The sequence below is a fragment of the Balaenoptera musculus genome, chromosome 19 (assembly GCF_009873245.2).
Source record: "Balaenoptera musculus isolate JJ_BM4_2016_0621 chromosome 19, mBalMus1.pri.v3, whole genome shotgun sequence".
NCBI lineage: Eukaryota > Metazoa > Chordata > Mammalia > Artiodactyla > Balaenopteridae > Balaenoptera > Balaenoptera musculus.
This window is the reverse complement of record NC_045803.1, coordinates 33,395,170-33,413,957: the sequence shown is the minus strand read 5'-3', so window position 1 is coordinate 33,413,957 and position 18,788 is coordinate 33,395,170. Positions and strand designations below refer to the sequence as shown.

At 44.1% G+C, this 18,788-nt stretch overlaps 1 protein-coding gene across 1 annotated transcript; it reads left to right on the top strand.

Moving 5' to 3' along the window:
- The first annotated feature begins 1,230 nt into the window (after positions 1-1,230).
- CFAP20 (cilia and flagella associated protein 20) lies at positions 1,231-13,257 on the top strand. The gene is made up of 6 exons (XM_036835199.1): positions 1,231-1,581; positions 10,122-10,201; positions 10,913-11,024; positions 11,640-11,828; positions 12,199-12,309; positions 12,830-13,257. The coding sequence occupies exons 1-6, from the start codon at positions 1,498-1,500 to the stop codon at positions 12,833-12,835; spliced, it is 582 nt and encodes a 193-aa protein (XP_036691094.1). The 5' UTR covers positions 1,231-1,497; the 3' UTR covers positions 12,836-13,257.
- Positions 13,258-18,788: the final 5,531 nt, after the last annotated feature.

Genomic DNA, 18,788 nt, shown 5'->3' with positions numbered 1-18,788 from the left:
TGTTACAGTGAAGTTAGCTGCAAACTCCTTTTCTGTCAGCCACAATACCCAACACAGGCCTGAACACAGAGTAATATCCAGGTAAATGCTCAGTGAGTGACTGGTTTCCAACATTTGGGATTTCTTCCACACTTGAAATACCATAGCTTATTTTATGTCTTTTAAAAAATGTTCTAGGGCTTCCCTGGTGGCGCAGTGGTTAAGAATTGGCCTGCCAATGCCGGAGACATGGGTTCGAGCCCTGGTCTGGGAAGATCCCACATGCCACGGTGCAACTAAGACTGTGTGCCACAACTACTGAGCCTGCGCTCTAGAGCCTATGAGCCACAACTACTGAGCCCACGTGCCACAGCTAGTGAGCCTGTGCGCCTACAGCCCGTGCTCCACAACAGGAGAAGCCACCCACAAGGATAAGTCCCTGCACCGGGACGAAGAAGATTAGCCCCTGCTTGCCACAACTAGAGAAAGCCCGTGAGCAGCAATGAAGACCCAACTCAGCCAAAAATAAAAATAAATTTATAAAAAAAAAAATTCTAAGAATTGATTTTTTAAAAAAACCAGCTGTTTATTCAACTCAACTAACTCAACTTTATTTTAATTGCATTAATTTCTGCTTTTATCCTGATGTTCAGGCCTTGTTTTCTAATCATGCATTTAAGGCGATAAATTTTCCTCCAAGTATTGCTTTGACTTCATCCCACAAGTTATGTGGAGTATTCATAACGATCCTGTCAATAATTAAAGCAATGATGCCTGTAAGGCATTTAGCACAGTTACTGCGCAATACTGGTTAGCTGCTTTAACCTTATCCAGTACTCGGCCAACAAGTATTTATTTGTCATTCGCAGGACACCAGGTAAGCTTATCCAAGCCACCTTCCGTGCCCTTCCTCACTTTTCTTTTGCCTTTGTAACTCCTCCTAGCCCCTTAGGGGGCGGGGCCTGGTCTTCACGCGCTTTGACCCCACCCCCGCCAGGTTTCCATGACACCACGTAGCTGCTAACAACATATTCTATAATCCTGTCTCCTTCCGCTTTCTAGAAGCAGCTATGGGACAACGATGGGAAAATAGTCCCTTGGCAAAGGAGTTCTTTTCACGAGGAGGCGGAACTAGGGCGGGGCTTAAGAGCGGAAGGAACAGGAAGTCTGTGAGCCCTGTGGCGGGATTGGGCTCAGCGCTCTCAGGGGGCGGGCTCAAGTGGGCGGAGGGATCCATCGCAGGCGGCGGGAGGCCGCCGCCTCCATTTAAGGAGGGGAGAACGGCGCGGGCGGCAGTTGCTGTGGTTTCTGGGTTTAGGTGGCGTAGTTCTTCTAGGAGCTGAAGTTCACGGACGCAGCGTCCCGCGTCCAAGTCCAGCTGTCTGTGGCTACCGATTGGGAGGTCAGGAGCGCAGCGTCCCTTCTTCGGACCAGGGCCGGCCCCCTGTTTTGCCTTCGCCACTTGGTGCCCATATTTAGGTCGGCTTCGGCGCGGCTGAGGAGAAGGCCGCGGGCGAGATGTTCAAGAACACGTTCCAGAGCGGCTTCCTTTCTATCCTCTACAGCATTGGCAGCAAGCCCCTGCAAATCTGGGACAAAAAGGTCAGGGGCTGGGGGCGGCGGCGGGGCGGGGGCCCGGGGCTGGGCCCGGGGTAGCGGGTAGTTGTGTCGAACTAGGGCCTGGGGGAGGCCGGGCGGTCTCTGCTATCCCCTGTCCCCAGCCTGGCGTGACTGAGGCGCCATGTGGGGGCGTCGTGTAAGCAGCGGGGGATGCATTGTGGGGTGGGCGTGCCTGGGGTTTAAGTGTCCTGCGGCAGTAGTGTGGTTAGGATAGTAGTCCCTCGCCGCAGACTTGACTGGGCCAGTCGGTTCTTCAGCCTCAGTGTCTGCATCTATATGGTGGGGTCGATAGTGCCCGTCTCACGGCATGAAAAGCGTAAACTCACGTGAGGTTGCTTCGGGAACGCGCAGATGAAAGGAACCGCTGTTCACTGATTTCACAAATATTTACTGATATCCTGTGTTGTACCAGGCACTGTGCTGGGCACTAGACACAGAGCCTTTGTTCCAGGCCCCCTTATAGAGGCACAGCCAGAACTCAGTTATGTTTGGGTTTCATTCATTTGCTCCCTTCCTCCCACTGATCCCAACCAAGCCAGAATTCGGTGGCCTTTGGCACCTGCTCCACACTCACTGTGACTTGGGGTCTGTACTCTGCCTTCAGTGTCTGATCTCCATCACGGAAATTGCAAAATGGTGATAAAGTGTTGTCTGTGTTAACAAGCTGAACGCCAAGTACAAGCCTCATCATCTTTATTCAGGCATCCACTCGATGATAACTTTCACTGACTGGGAGATGGTGACCCTGTCCACTTTTTGGAGATGTTGATTGGGGGCATGTGTGCCTAGCAATCTATGAGTTGGTCTGCATTTAATTACTTTGATATTTCCTTTCTCATGCAAATTCCCAGTCATCTGTACCCTTTTTTGAATATAAGTTAATATAAAGCACTCTACATTGAGAAGACAGGTGATTTAGGGTATAACCTTAGTACTTCAGTCCTTCGGGGAAAATGGAGAGAGGTGGTATGTTGAATGCTGTTTTTATAGAGAAGAATGTAGGATAATCTAAATAAGCAGTTCATTGGTAATGAGGCCAAGAATTTTGGATATCATCTCAGAACAATTCCCTGTCTTCCCTTATCCACAGATGAAGGTTTGGGGCCACATAGAGAGATTAGGAGAGAACATGGACAGCCTTCTGCCTGTTGCCACTAGGGAATTCTGCTTTCTGAGAGCAGCTTTGGGGATGGTGTGTTCACAATGTCATTTTTATAAGATAGTTGAAAGATCTGAATTTAATGAGTTTGGCCTTACGCATGTGTGAGAAATCTGACCAGCTCTCCTCTTTCACAGTGATTCTGTCCACAAACTAGAGCTAATGCCAAGAGTTACTTATTACCCAAGAGAGCAGCTCCTTAACTGTTTTCCTACATTTTACTGAGTTTTTCAGTTCCATGGTTTTGTTCAAATTGGAATAAAAAACACTTTAAACTCCGAAATTGTACCTCTACAAAGAGAACCCGGAATGAGTGTACCTGGGAACTTTGTAAAGATGATGGCTTCTCAGCTGTGGTTTGACTTAATTTTGGACTGTCCAAAGGCAAGGAGAGAGTGGATTGTATGCCAGTTGAACTTGGGATTGTAACCAAAGTGTCGATATGAGGCAATTGATATAGAGAATGGGGCTTGATCTAGGAGGAGAGGTTTTTCAGAGCAGGTCAGAGAACTTACCAACACAAAGAATTCCAGTGGTAGAGAGGCCTCAGCATTTCTATCCGGTGAAACTTTTATCAGAGTTGCCCCATTTTAACCCTTCCGGGCTTGATCTTTTGTAGTGTGTTTTATTTTTCAAATGCAGCTTTTTGAGTAGTCAACATGTTTGCACACGGAATATAAAAGCAAAGTAACCATGGTGCACTGTGTCCCTTAACAACGCCACTAGAGGTCGGATGGTACCCTAATGACATAAACCTGTGTGAAAACATTGTTAGATCAACTGGCGGGGTTACATGGAGTAAATTAAGTGGACATTTTGGCAAAGAAAACCTTTAGAGGAACATTCATTTTAAGCAAAATTCTCATAATAGTAAAAGTGAATTATATGTTTCTACTCTTCTTGTTTAGACTAGATTGAAAAGTGTTTATCTGTGAATTTTTCCCCCTTGAGGCAAGAGAAGGAAAGGGAGGAAAAAAGGGAAAGTTTGGGGCCAGATCCATAGGCTTTGGTGTATGTGTTCCTTTACTCATTTGTATTATAAAGTCCTCAGAAAGTGTTGGGAATCCAGTCCAGAAGGGGAAACACTGGGAACTGATATTCTTATCAAAGATTTATTGAGCAACAGCTAAGTGACAGGCATTGTGTAGATTTGGGGAGATACAAAGTTAGGGAAGAGAAGACATTTTCCCCACTCCCATGATTCCAAATAAGGAGAAGTTGTAATAAGGGCAAAGTTTGATGGAGGGAGGGAAGGACTGTCCACATTTATCTAGAAATGACCCTGCCCTCTGCTAGTAGATACATACTGGCTATAAGTGCCTGTTTTTAGTTGTTACATATTTTGATTTCACAAAATTTTACTATTCTCCTTCCTTAGTTTATGGAGAGAGAATTTCTGTTATTTGTTTACGGTGAAGAGCAGTCTTGGAAAACTTAGGTTTGGCTTCATTTAGGCTCTGTGTCTCCTTATGAATATGAGGAGTGAATGCCATATTCATAATAACATTTAATTTGCAAATTCATTTTGGGGGTGTGGCTACATTTGCAATACCTGCATTTATCTGACACTCTGAAGTTCTCAGCACCTCCCCCCATCTCATCCTTCAAATCTCAGCTTAAGTTCCCAATGAAATAATGTTTATGTCTCCTTTGTGCTCCTGTGGCGCTCTATATCACGCTGAATGGCAGTTGCCTATTTATTGTATATCTCCCACTAGACTACAGGTTCCTTAGGGGGAAGAATAGTATCTTACCTTGAAACCCCAGTGCCAGAGTGTGGTCAGACACCTTGGATTTGCGTCCTGGCTCTGTCATATATCCTGTGCTGTGTAACCTTGGGCAAGTACTCAACTACTCAGTTCTCTCATCTTGTAATCCACCTCCTTCTCATGGTTATGGAGATTAAATGAAGATGTATATAAATGCTTAGCAACAGTTATGGCACACAGTATTAAGTAGGGCAGGGAACTGAGGCATTTGCTCAAGAGTAAGTGAAAAATTTATAACTGAGCCCGATATTCAGATGCCTAGGAATAGGAAGTACAGTAACTCCAGACTTCTGAAATGAGAATAATTTAGTCAGTGTACCATGGCTTTCCCAATCCAAAACCTTAACATGGCTCTAAGGCCACACAGACTGTGGTCTGGTACCTGCTTAACTAGTTCTCCAGGCTGACGTCCCACAGGATCCCCCTTCTAGTATTGACCTCCTACTGAACTGAAAGAAGTCTGTTCTCTCCCTGCTTTAGGCTTTTGTACTTGCCGGCCCCTCTGCTGGGACCCACTCCTACCCCTCTTCGTTAGTCTCTACGTCTCAGCGCAAAGGTACTTCCTCAGGTTAAGTTAATTTATATCCACTTATAGAACCTCTACTTCCTTCTCATCATACTTGAAATTAGCTTCTCAAGATCTGTATTCCTGGCTGGACGGTAAGCTTCCTGATAGAGACCTTTGTAATTTTTCAAACCAAGAGTTTAGCAGAAATTAGGGATTTCTTAATGCTCCCTTAACTTCTGGGATCAGCAAATACTACATTATTAAAGGACTTTTTATGTTTAATGTAAACATTACTTCTGGTTTGTAAAGAAAATACCAGGAGGTTCTTTTCCCACTTATGCCTGTGTAAAACATGTGACTTTCAGACTTTACTGGTAATACCCTAAAAGTCTACTACATGAGACTGTTAATTCATACAAGCTTCTCTTTCTTTCTGCTGCTGATCCTCCCCATTCCCAAACGAAATATTAGAACCAGAGTTTTTGTGGTTGTTGCTGGAAAATATTAGATTCCCATTCCCAGTTCCTAATTTTAAAAATGAACAAAGTCTCTCTCCAGAAAAAAAGTTCCCACACCCTAACTTTTAATTAGCAAACCTTGTTGGTACATGTTAAATTTCTAGTAGTAGAATTGAGAGCATTTGGACATGAAAGTACTAAAACTATTTTTTTCAGATTATCCCTGGGTCAATCTGAGGATGTTATTCATTTTTTCCAAAAAATAGCTTTTACTATAATTGGGCAAAGGCCTGGGTTTTAGTTACACTTGCCCTTTCAAGGCATTCTTAGGAAGAGCCTGGTTAGCAATACATATTATTGTCCTTACTTTAACTAAAGGGCTGTTTGTAAATGTCCAAAGTTGCCTGTCTGCTGTTTGGATAGTCCCTGTTAAGTGCCGCAAAGGGTGAGAAGCCTTTAACCCACTGGAGCCTATAAGGCCCAGGCCTTGAGACAGAGCTATGCCCAGCTCTCCCCACAGAGGTCTCCCTCTGCCTGTTTTCTGACTTAGAGCCCAGCCCCTAGCTCAGGGCAGAAACTTTCCTGCTGAAATGGACAGCTCTAAAGGCTTAATGTAAATTGGAACATGTGTCATTAAGACTAGGATGCCAGATGGCTGAGGGCTCAGCTGTCTGCCAGGATAAGTGGGTGGAGCCACAAAAAAGAAAGGTGGGAGTAGGGAACGGATACAACTCGTGTTATTTTTAAAGCACTTGATGAAATATAGAGCATTGGCCAGCTTCCTCCCTATCCCAGTAGTATTTCCCCCCTCAGCTTTGACCCTCCTCCCTGGGACTTCCATTGGGGGAAAAAAAAAATCAGTGTTCTTTATTAGTTGTCCCAGCAACCATGGAAAGCCTGGGAGAGTGATTGCAAAAAAGGGCTTGAAGATTCCCTTCTTGGTGCCTGCAGGGGCTGAGAACCATTCTGATTGTTAATTGCCAGTAGCCTGGGTTCTGAAGCTTCTAAATTAACTCCACCTCATAGTTGGGGCCGGTGGGGGGTGGGGGGAGGAGTTCATGAAATTAAAAATTGTAAGATTGGCTTTATTTATTATCATTATTTTGGAGGAATAAAACACTCATAGGCCACACTACAGGAATGTGTCATGAAATTTAAAAAATTAGCAAGTCAAAAACAATAGGCACTTTCTAATTTAGAGAGGGAAGTAAAATAAAACCTACTTCCACCATGTGCAATAAATGCTGACCAGTTCATCTTATCTTCATTTCAAAGCCAGGCCTGCCTAGTGGCCTCTGAACTGGAAGAAGCTAAGGAAAGGAAGTTGATGCTTTCTGAGTCCATGTGTCTTGTTATACATGTTTGTCAGAAGCTGGACTGGGGAGGGGCTTGCTTCCTGGAAGACCTTTACAACTTAAGGCAGTGACAGCCAGATTGCCAGGGTGGTTGGGAGGCCTTGCCCCAAATTGTCCACCTGTCTTTCTCCTTTGATCGTAGTTTTAGAGCCTAGAGAGAGGTTTGGGGACATTTCCCACCCATATCTCTGGTTAATTGCACCCCCGGCCTCACTCCACTCTTCTTCCAGTGAATTTGTATTTACAGCCCTTTGAACTTAATAAAGAAGAAAAATCATAATTCACTAAGAAATCAACTTAATTTGATTTTAAAGCTCTGGCAGCTTGTGATATGAGAATACTTTTCTTCTTTGAGGACTGAACTTTCTCCATGGGCAAAGCTCTATTTAGACTGTTCTCGCCACTAGGCAGGTTAAAACTCTAGAGAGACTGTTGGGCGTTCCTTTGAAAAAGCTGCCTTTTCCCCCTCTGGGTTCTCGTGTTTTACGGGCTATGTTAATTAATTTTGTAAGAATTAAGTTTGTGAGTGTGGTAGTTTGTTGTGAAAGAAATTTCTCTTAAGAAGTTACTGACAGTCCAACTGAAAGTTAGTTTGCCCCTGGGACAGAAGTGTAAGAATACACAAAGTCTGTTTTGGCTTTTAGTCTGTTGGCTTCTGTGTGCAGTGTAAGGCATTGTTTTCTTCTGTAAAGACCTGAGTAGTCACATTTACTGGAGTGCTATAAACTTTGAGATGGGCAGAAGGCAAATGTCCTAACATTTCCTCCCTGTGAAATCTGGCTGGGTTTTCTAGAGCTGAGGGAGGCTTCCTGTGACTGTGGTCAGAGAGACCTTCCAGGATGTAAGATCTGAGGTCCCACTTACAATGTTGGATAAATTGCAACGTGTTGCCTTTTAGCAATAGTCGTCTTTGGACCCTAATTACTTAATCCTTTAAATTTAACCATCTGGTTTGTTGCATTTGGTACCTTTTTAAGAAAGAATGAAGTTATAGAGAATAATTAGTGGTATGTTATAAAATTAGTGTTTGCATCTTGTTGGGATACTGTCAGCTCTTATCAATGTGCCTGCAACATATTACATGGAAAAATTTCTTGATGAATTCCTCCTTTACCAAGAAGTCTGCATGATTTTCCACAGCAGCTGTGGGCTAGCAAATAGAGGAGGAATATTGCCACTTTGGGAGCATTTATATGGGGAATGAGGTGGGCAGTGTTGGCATGTGCTACAAGTCTTTGTGATCCAAGTCTTTGTGCTTTTAATCTCCCTTGGAAAGAGGCCCAGAATTCAAAGCAGGAGGGCATTGGATGTCGCCAGCTTTGTTTGAGAAGCACTTCAGTGTGATGTTTGTGACTTGAGAATCCAGAAATGCTACACTGGCAGAGATCTGGGGCCCATCCACCCAGCATTCTGTCTCTGACAATGGGTACCAAAGGATGATTTGTGGGAAGGCATTCTTTATGCTGGTAACCTCACTGGCTTTGTGATATACCCTAGGATCTCTGGCTTCCCATAATAGCCCATGGTGGATATGTTATCCAGGAATTTTAAAAAAATCCTTGAATCTCTTCATATGTGCCAACTCTTAGGGTGACAAATTCCAGAAGTCAGCAAATATTTGAATGCTTAGTTTATGCCTAGCAGAGTACTAAGCATTATAGAACATATAAATGATGTTTAATACTTGGTCCTTATCCTTCAGCTTATACTTTTTTGAGGAGACAAGACTCAGTTGCATCTGGCAGAAAAAGATGGGCAGTGATATCAGGTGTTACCTGGGGAATACCACGCACACCACAAGTGGATCAAATTAACAGGAACAGAGCACACAGAGGCTGATGTCTAAAGACAGAATGCCATATTATTAATAATTGTGTTGAACAATACAACTATCAGACTCAACGCTGTATTCTCTCCCCATATGCAAGTCTCATGGAAAGCCACATGATGAGTTGTTGAATATGACAGCACAGGCAGCCCTTTTCACTATACCTAGAAAAAGACCACATGCTTGTCATTCTGATGCATCTGGTTCTAAACCTGGTTGATCTTTTTCACGTGTTAATACATTCAGCCCTAACAGTCCAGCCCTGTCTCAGAAGTGCCTTTGCATGTCTCTGCTCTGTCCATATAAGGTGCTTGGGTGTAATGCTTCAAGATAATTGTGCTTTCCTAAATATGTTTTGAGAGGAGGAATCCGTATCGAATATTGATTCCTCTCCATCATATTCCTCCTACATATTGCGGCAAACAATGCAAAACAATGTAGGATGAAGTGCTAAATTATATAGTCTAGGCTACATGAGCAAGAAAAATGAATCAGAGAGAAGAGAGGTCAGTGTAGACTGAAAATGCTAAAGAAGGCTTCTGTGTGTGGCACAGATGGGGCTTGAATTCATACTTGAAAAAGTAGAAACTTGGGGAAAAGAAGATAAGGAAGCATGAAGTAGGAGTAAACCTGGGGTAGTAATACGTTCGTTTTTTGGTTGCTACCCTCCCTCTCAGTGACACTCAGCATTTGGCCTTTCTGGCCAGAGAACTATGTGAGGCAGTGTAGGGCAGTGGAAAGCCTGGTCGTTAATCCTGCCCCTCTTACTTAGGGTGTGTCATCTGCACTCCCTGAGTGTCAGTGTCCACGTCTGTAAAGTGGAAACAACACCAACGACCTTGCAATTTTTGTTGTTGTTGTTAGGACTGAGCTCGTTGTTGTTAGGAATGTTCCTAGTGTATAGTAGACACTTGGTAAACGTTGGCTGAATCTAAATTGAGTTGATTTCTTTGGGAAGAAATTTGTCTTGATTTATAGATTGCCAAATTGCCTGCAATTCCTGTGGTGGTTGATTGGGCCCTGTATAGAGGTAATAGCATGGCTTACTTTCACATAAGCTTTAACATATGGTGTCACAGACTTCTGTGTTATGCCCCTTGGGCTACTGTGGTTTTCTTTAAAGCAGGGCTCCCCAACCCCCGGGCCACAGACCGGTACTGGTCCGCTGCCTGTTTGGAACCGGGCCGCACAGCAGGAGTTAAGTGGCGGGCGAGCCGGCGAAGCTTCATCTGCCACTCTGCATAGCTCGCATTATCGCCTGAGCCGTCATATCCCACCCCACCCCCAACCCCGGTCCGTGGAAAAATTGTCTTCCACACAACCGGTCCCTGGTGCTAAAGAGGTTGGGGACTGCTGCTTTAAATAGTCCTATTCAGCCTTCAAAATCTTAACAGAGTTATTTGTCGATATTTCAGTACTAACCAGTTTAATTTCCTCCCTTGTAGGTACGGAATGGCCACATCAAAAGAATCACTGATAATGACATCCAGTCCCTGGTGCTAGAGATTGAAGGAACAAATGTCAGGTAGGTTGCCACTATGTTCTCCCAGAGACACGGAATGCCAGGAGGTAGTACATCATAGAGGTTAATGGCATGGACTGCAGAGTCAGACTGCCTGGTGTGAATCCAGCTCTGCTACTTAGAGCTCACCTTGGGCAAGTTACTTAATCCCCCAGGCTTTAGTTTCCTCACCTGTGAAATAGGGATAATAACAGTACATCTTCCTTGTAGAATTATTGTGAAGATTAAATAAGTGAATGTGTATAAAACACTTAAAACCTGCTTAGCACTTAGTCAGTGCTGTATAAGTCTTAGTTATTACTTTAACTCAGATGTGTTTATGTGGAGGTATGGGTTTACAGTAATCATCCAGTGGGTGGCCAGGGTAGTTTTCAGTGTTACAATGGTCTTAGTTTTGGTTTTCTATCATTTGATAGTTTCTTAGACCAGAATTAAATCTTTTTTCACTGGAAGAACTTCCAGATCCACGGGTCTGGCTTTGTTTTTCAGATATTTTATTGTTGATGTCTAGTGCTATGTTAAGCTTTTGTTTCAGAGTCCAGCATTTTTTTTTAACGCATTAGCTTAACTTAAGGGTTGAGGGATCATTGGATGACATATCTGGATCTTTTAGATCTGCCTTCCAATTTATCCTCTTGGACTGAGTGTTATTGCTGTGCATACCACAAAGGAAAAGACAAGTAGTGTGTTTATTGGTGTTTCCTCTTTCTACAGCACCACATATATCACATGTCCTGCAGACCCAAAGAAAACATTGGGAATTAAACTTCCCTTCCTTGTCATGATTATCAAAAACCTGAAGAAATATTTTACCTTTGAAGTACAGGTAAGTATGTGCACATGAATCTCTACACTCTTGGCTATACCAAAGAGGTGTCCTGTCAATTTATAGGAAAAAAGTGGCCGCAGGAAAGTATCTTTATCCTTTTGTATGTATTCTTTTCTGCCTCTGCTGTACACTTGATGCAACCATTATTATTATGGCATAATTTTGGTATTATTAATCAAAGTTTAATGCCAAGTTTTAAAAGAAGCAGTAAGCATCTAGAAAATCTAATCAGTAGCTACAGGAGTTCAAAGCTTGAGGGTTAGAGTAGTGTCCATTTGGGAAGTTACTATTTAACACTGGGCTATTGTTGGTCTCAAGTCTAGCTTTTTTAATTTTTCAAAGGGAAGAATGTTTATGGAATCAGGCTATGGTCTGGGGGCCTGATGCATGTGTCATATGTCATAAGCAGCTGGTGTTGTCTTGGCAACAGACAAGATAAACTAGCTACTTCCGGGCCGTCTGCATCCAATGTGACCTGTATCTGGTTTGTTTATTCTCCCTTGGGTCTCAGCCTTGGGAAACCAGGCTGTGGGAGTTTCAGGTCCTTGTCTTATCAGGGTTGTTTGCTTCTTCCAAGATGGAGTTAATGTGATTCTTCTCTATATTTCATAGGTACTAGATGACAAGAATGTGCGTCGGCGGTTTCGGGCAAGTAACTACCAGAGCACCACCAGGGTCAAACCCTTCATCTGTACCATGCCCATGCGGCTGGATGACGGCTGGAACCAGATTCAGTTCAACCTGTCAGACTTCACTCGGCGGGCATATGGCACAAATTACATTGAGACCCTCAGGGTGCAGGTACTGGCTCCTTTTCCAGATGGAGCCCCAAATGGGAGAGGGGTCTAGGCTCTGTTTGTTACTGGCTTGTGACCCAGGTGACAGAACAGTGTGGGTTTCAGGCTAAAGTTCCCAAGTCACTGTCCAGGGGGCTTTCACCTCAGAGAGGCCCAGGACCTACTCAGGAATCTGCTCAGATACAGTGGGAGAATACAGCAAGTAAAATCTCCCTCTTGTCAGAATCTACCTCTAAGCCACGCTGAGGAGATGCCAAAGAGGTGAAGCTTTGACAACACCATGCGGGGGGCTCGAGGAAAATCAGGAAAAGAGGAAGGACAATCATATTTTGTGTCTTATTTTAAGAGACTTATTTTAAGTCTTGCATCCACAGATCCATGCAAACTGTCGCATCCGACGGGTTTACTTCTCAGACAGACTCTACTCAGAAGACGAACTGCCAGCAGAGTTCAAACTGTATCTCCCAGTTCAGAATAAGGCAAAGGTAAGCCAGCTTTCCTCAGAGGAAGGCCAGACAGTGAGTTGGAGAAGCTGTGTCCCTGGAAAGTGCTCTGTTCTACAAGTTCAGCTGCCTCTGAACAGAGAGCCTCTCTCTGTTGACATGGAGTATGGAGGACTTTTACATCATAAGGTCTTAGGTCTTCCACCACCAGCACTGAATCAGGAATGATCCCATGAAATGTTCTGTTACTGCTGTCTCACCTCCATGAAGTGATACTGTCCCTCCTGGGGGGCATCCTGCTGCTTCCTGCTCCCAGGCCTTCCTTGCAGAATATCTTCATCTGGACCTCTTCATCAGCCCCAAATTACTATCAGCTGATCTGTCCCCTCTGACACGACGATGGGTGCTTACACGCCTGCCCACTGGTGACACATATGCATCTCCCCACAGTCCAGCATCCCCTTGAGTGTCACTAGAGGTAGGGGGTCAATGGCACTGACCGTCTGTTTTCTCATAACTTAAACTGATGCCTTTATTCTACTTTTTTTTCTTTCCCCTCCAGCAATAACTCGAATGCAACTCAAGGGATAGACCCTGGATGTGACTCTTAGTTTAAAAAGGAAACTATCTGGAGGACAATGCAAAAAACAAATATTTATATTAGTTCACTGTGCTGCGGTTCTTTTACCTACACCTTGGCGTCCCTGGTCGTGGCTACCAGTGACCGTGCCGTGCATTGTAAGTACAGTGGGGGATAAGCTGTCCTTTGATACATGAATGCCAGAGTTTATCTTGCTGCCTGCCTCGGTGTGTGGGGAGACACATTTACCATGAACTTACAGAATTAAAGATGTCCCGTAAAGGCAATTTCAGACCGACATTTCTTCCTATGGTTTGTTCTTTGTTTTATATATTACCTAAATATATGTATATGCTGTGTAATACTCATAATCCGGAAATGAATAAAATGTTATATTCTTGGTTTGTAAATTTGTTCTTAGTTTGTGTCTTTTTTAATGGTGACATTTCTCTTTCTTTATGGTATGAAAATAGAACTCTTTCCAAAGAACATCCCATACATTCATGCTGTGAAATAGCTTACAATAAGCACTTGAAGAACAAGACATCTATAGATACTGATTTAGAACAACTTCCAAGATAAACTAAATGGAAAGAAACGGAATAGTGTATCACCAGTAGAATCATCTTACTGAGGGGTGGGTCCCAAGTGGAGTTAGATAAAATGGCATATATTCCAGATTGCTCTTAGACACCTTAGGAAGACACCTTATAGACACCTTAGGAAGGTGTCTTGTTGGAGCCTCACTTGCCCTTTTGTAACGATCAGCACATCTAGTGTTCCTCAGCATTGGAACAGATCACCATCTCCCTATTTGAGCTCCAGATGAAGTACATGCCTTGAATTTAGGGACTTGAAGGAAAAATGTTTCTTTAAACACTGGACTCACTTGAGAGAACTGAAATCTTGCACCACTCTCCCTGCTTACGCTTATTCTGGGGCATGTGCTTGGTTAGTGAAATGACCCTGGCACAAATAGTTAAATTTACAAAAGTTAAACACTTACATGATACAATTCTATGTAATATTTCTGGAGGGAAAACAATTTGGGGGCGGATAAGAGCATATGTAGATACACCTAGATGATCTCATAGGACACATAAGATTACTTCTGGAGAGAATGGTTGTGTATCATTTACATACTTTTTTTGTACTATAGACGTTTTCTTTGAAAGGTAATATTTATGTGATAAGAATTTCAAAGTCAAAAAAGAACAAAAGGTCATCCTGGATACTGTGCTCTCCCCGACACTCCCTCTGGATTTGGTTTCATCCCACAGGATGAGGCTGGAATTGTGGGCACTGGCTGTTTTGACTTTGACTAGAGGTAAAAACACAGTGCTGAATTCGTCATTGCTGTTGCTGCCTCCTGAGAAGTTCAGTGGCAAGGAGCACTGTTCTCCCGCATCCTTATCCTCCAGAGTGTGCTCTGGGTAAGCATGACGGAATCTCTGAGGAGGGCAGGGCTGCAGTGGGCGGAGGGCTGGAGGGAAAGCCGCTCCACTGCTGCCTTAGACACTCACTGAGTTCTCGTTTCTCCTCACAGTCGTCGGGACCTGGCACTTAGGTGGGTTCAGTCAAGACGACTTTGCCTTTCTCTTCCTGCTAACAGCTGGACTGGAGCCGCCTTCGCCGTGGGTGCCGCCCCTCTCCTTGGAGAGTCACCATCGTTCAGCATCGCAGAGCACCCATCAGCCCAGGTGACAGCCTGCTCTCTCAGGGCCAACGCCAGTCACATCTGAATATTGGCCCGCTTCTCCATCCTGAAACACATTAGCATTCCCGTTGTGAGACTCCGTGTGTCTGTCTCCCGAGCTTTCTGGGTTACAGAGGGGTCCTCAGAAATGGGTGGGGGTGGATGGTCAGGGACTTCAACAGAGCTTCTTGTCTCTGGCCACTGTGTGGTGAAATCTTCCCTCCAATCTGGAGTCTGTTGTGGGATGAAAGATGCTTTTGTGGAGGCGAGAAAACCCGGTTAACTTTTCATCTCTCTCCGGTGCCAGGACATCAGTGGAGTGCTCCTGGAAGTCCAGAGCAATACAGTAATGCACTCTCCTCCACACAGAGCCCCTTTCACCCCGCGGCACTTGTCAGGCTATGTATGGGGATTACCTCACCACCCTCTTTGGGGTATAAGGCGGCAGCTGTTGACTTCCCAGATGCTTCACATATCCATCCGAGAGGAAGTGAGGGGGCGTTGAGGGTGGTGGGATGTATTATCTAAGCTGGACCCAGGCCAATGTGAATTGTGGTACCAACGACTGCATGGCCCCTGCCCTCAGCTTTCCAGCTCACCAGGAAGATGACGACGACTAATTATGAGGCCAAGGGAAGGAGGAAGGAAAGGTCAGGCTGCAGGGCCTGGAGGCCTCCTCCTTCATGGAGCTGGAGCCAGAGTGACCTTAGATTGAGGAAATTGCAGCAGGCAGAGTTGGTTACCCAGCTCCTCAGAAGTCACGGTGTGTTTTAGGAGGCGTTGTCTTCCAAATGACAGTGTTAGTTAATTGGCATGAACTTGAGGGGACATGGCATGCAGTCATTCTCAGCAGGGCCCATCTTGGGGGAGAGCAGATCCACTATGGCCCTTATTTGCAACCAGCACGTTGATTGCTTCCCCTGCAACCAAGCCAATAAGACTGACCGTGCCAGTCCAGCCCCCTCCCGGGGCATTTCTTAAGGAGGCAAGAATGCCAGAGAACAACCCCCAAGCTGATTTCCCTAGATCCTTGGCAGCTTTAGCCAAAAGCCTCAAGTGTCAGGAATTCACTGGAAAAGATCTTGGAGCCCTTCTTGTCTGAGCCCTCCCTTCTTCCATTTTACTGATGAGGACGCTATAGCCCAGAGAGACTCGGGCCGGCCCCTGTCAGAGTGGCAGGAGTAGAACAAGGATGAGGACCACCTGATGGGAGTCATATGCCATCCCTGTCCTCCCTTGTGCTGACGTCCCCCTGCTTCCTATGTGGTGGCTGTTTCCTTTTTGTAGAGGCATTGACAGGGCAGATAATGTCTGCCTGGGAGGCTGGGCCAGGCCAGACGCGGCTGCTCAAGAGGACTAGACTCAGCTCTGCCTCTGCAGCGAGGGCTTGCCTGGTTTGTCCCTTCATGGTTGCACATTAGCTGAACTTCAGGGCCTGAGGCTGAGGATAGAAAGCTGTGGGGCAAAGATTTGTGTTTAACTAATGGATCATAAAAGTAACATAGGCTCATGGGAAATTCAAACTGTACAAAGAATGTAAAGTAAGATAAAGCCCGTGTTCCCATTCCTGAACTGAAAGTATTTGAATGGGCCAGGCCAAGTTTGTTTTGTTTTGTTTTTAAATTTATTTTTATATAGCAGGTTCTTGTTAGTCATCCATTTTATACACATCAGTGTATACATGTCAATCCCAATCTCCCAATTCATCACACCACCCCCCCACCACCCCCGCTTTCCCCCCTTGGTGTCCATACGTTTGTTCTCTACATCTGTGTCTCTATTTCTGCCTTGCAAACCGGTTCATCTGTACCATTTTTCTAGATTCCACATATATGCGTTAATATACAACATTTGTTTTTCTCTTTCTGACTTACTGCACTCTGTATGACAGTCTCTCGGTCCATCCACATCTCTACAGATAACCCAATTTCGTTCCTTTTTATGGCTGAATAATATTCCATTGTATATATGTACCACATCTTTATCCATTCGTCTGTTGATGGGCATTTAGGTTGCTTCCATGACCTGGCTATTGTAAATAGTGCTGCAATGAACATTGTGGTACATGACTCTTCTTGAATTATGGTTTTCTCAGGGTATATGCCCAGTAGTGGGATTGCTGGGTCATATGGTAATTCTATTTTTAGTTTCCCCAGGCCAGGTTTTAACTACATGTATTTGTTTTACTGAATTACCACAACACTGAAACAAGAACTATTATTGTCATTTTACTGATGAGAAAACCAAGGCACAGAGATTAATGTGCCCAAGCTCACACAGTGGTGGTAGAAGCAGGTTTCAAACTCAGGCTGTTTAACTCCTGTGCTAGGCTCTTAAATCACGTGACTTCTTTGACCCGCTGTTTCCTCCTCGACAAAATTAGCCTCATGATAAAACACAAGAAACTTACCACAGAGCTGGGCTGGAAGAAATGTCCATCTGTGAATGATAGATTAGATCATTTGTATTATCTTCACCCAGTGGAATACTGTACAGTGATGAAAAAGGGGCAAATTACAGCTAGGTGCAAGAAAAGAGGAACCACACAACCATAATGCGGTGAAAACAGCAAGGCATAATATAGTAGAGATGATTCCACTTCTGTACAATTTTTAAATAGACAAAACAATATATTGTTTAGGATGCATTTATAAACGACAGTCTATACAGTAGTCCCCCTTTATCTGCAGTTTTGCTTTTCCTGGTTTCAGTTCCCTGTAGTCAGCTGCAGTCCAATAATTTTAAATGGAAAATTCCAGAAATAATTCATAAGTTTAAAATTGTGCTGCATTCTGAGTAGCATGATGAAATCTCGTGCTGCCCTACCTGGGATCCCCAACCATCAACATGGTTTGCTCTTAACACCCCACCATTGACATTGTCATGGCTCGATGACGCAAGATCACCTGATGCAGATGATCTCCACCTGACATTGTCAGAAGTTCAGTAGTAGCCTAATGCTATGTCACCCACCTCACTTCATCTCATCATGTAGGCATTTTATCATCTCACATTGCAAGAAGAAGGGTGAGTATAGTACAATAAGATATTTTGAGAGAGACCACATTCACATAAATTTTATTACAGTGTATCATTATAATTGTTCTATTTTATTATTAGTTACTGTTGTTAATCTCTTACTGTGCCTAATTTATAAATTACACTTTATCATAGGCATGTATATATCGGAAAAAAGTAGTATATATAGGGTTTGGTACTATCTGCGGTTTCAGGCATCCACCGGGGGTCTTGGAACGTATCCCTTTGGGGACTACTCTAGTGACAGGCGGAGGGCGGAGTATCTGAAAACTCAGGAGTGCGCTTTTGCCTAGAGGTGGGGTTGGAGATGGGGATACAAGTGTTGGGAGAGGCACTTTGGGGGCGTCCAAGGACCATCAGTGCTTTATTTCTTAACCTGGGCAGTGTTTACACATGGACGTTTGCTTCATTACTATTTGAATTGCATACACGGTTGAATATATTCTTCCGATTATGTTTCTCAATTTAAAAAAAAGTCAAATTTAGATTACTTAGCCCTGATCTATTAAAATGCAGGCTCTTGGGGCCCAGCTCATTAAAATGCAGATTCTCTTTCAGGAGATCTAAATCTGGCCCAGAAATCTGCATGTTAACGTCGTCCCCTGGTGATTTTTGGTGTTTCTGTCACTTGAAGCTGCTCCAAGTTGGAGCGAGCAAGAGTTGATGTGATACCTCTTGAGTGCTGAGAAGCCAGATGCCGGGAGGGAAGGAGAGTGTAAAGCAACCCACCCTGGCACGTTTGCAGATAGCAACCCCACTACCTCTGAAATCCTTAAGTTCCCTTTATACAAAATTCTAGTGTGTAACTTACATCTCTGTACCTTTTCCATAACCTGAAAATATGGAGTCCTGTAATGCAAATCATGAGCACCCCTGGGCTGCAATAGAGGCCCTCCAAATTGTAAATCCATAAGTCATTGAGCATCTGGACGGAGCATGAGCCTTGGAAAAATTGTGCTTCTTGGTATCCATGGTGTCTGAAGCAAAGCAAAACAGTGTGCAAGGGTGGGATATGGAAACACATTGGACAGAACCCCTTAGCAAAGGGTGTAAAATGTCACTGAGAGCCTCTGCTGTTTTATTGCATGAGGGTAATAAATATTAATAAGGGCTTTCATAAATTCTCTCATCCCATGGGTTTCCCCCAACCCTTTTTTCCATAAAGTCTTAAGTTGTGAATCCTCCTGGTATTTGGGAGGAAATACA

What these genes read in the sequence shown, in the direction of transcription:
- CFAP20 (XM_036835199.1), top strand. Translation starts at nt 1,498, where the DNA reads ATGTTCAAGAACACGTTCCAGAGCGGCTTCCTTTCTATCCTCTACAGC. An exon ending in ATTGAAGGAACAAATGTCAG is followed by an intron (nt 10,202 to 10,912) that starts GTAGGTTGCCAC and finishes CTCTTTCTACAG; the next exon opens with CACCACATATATCACATGTC. An exon ending in ATTTTACCTTTGAAGTACAG is followed by an intron (nt 11,025 to 11,639) that starts GTAAGTATGTGC and finishes TATATTTCATAG; the next exon opens with GTACTAGATGACAAGAATGT.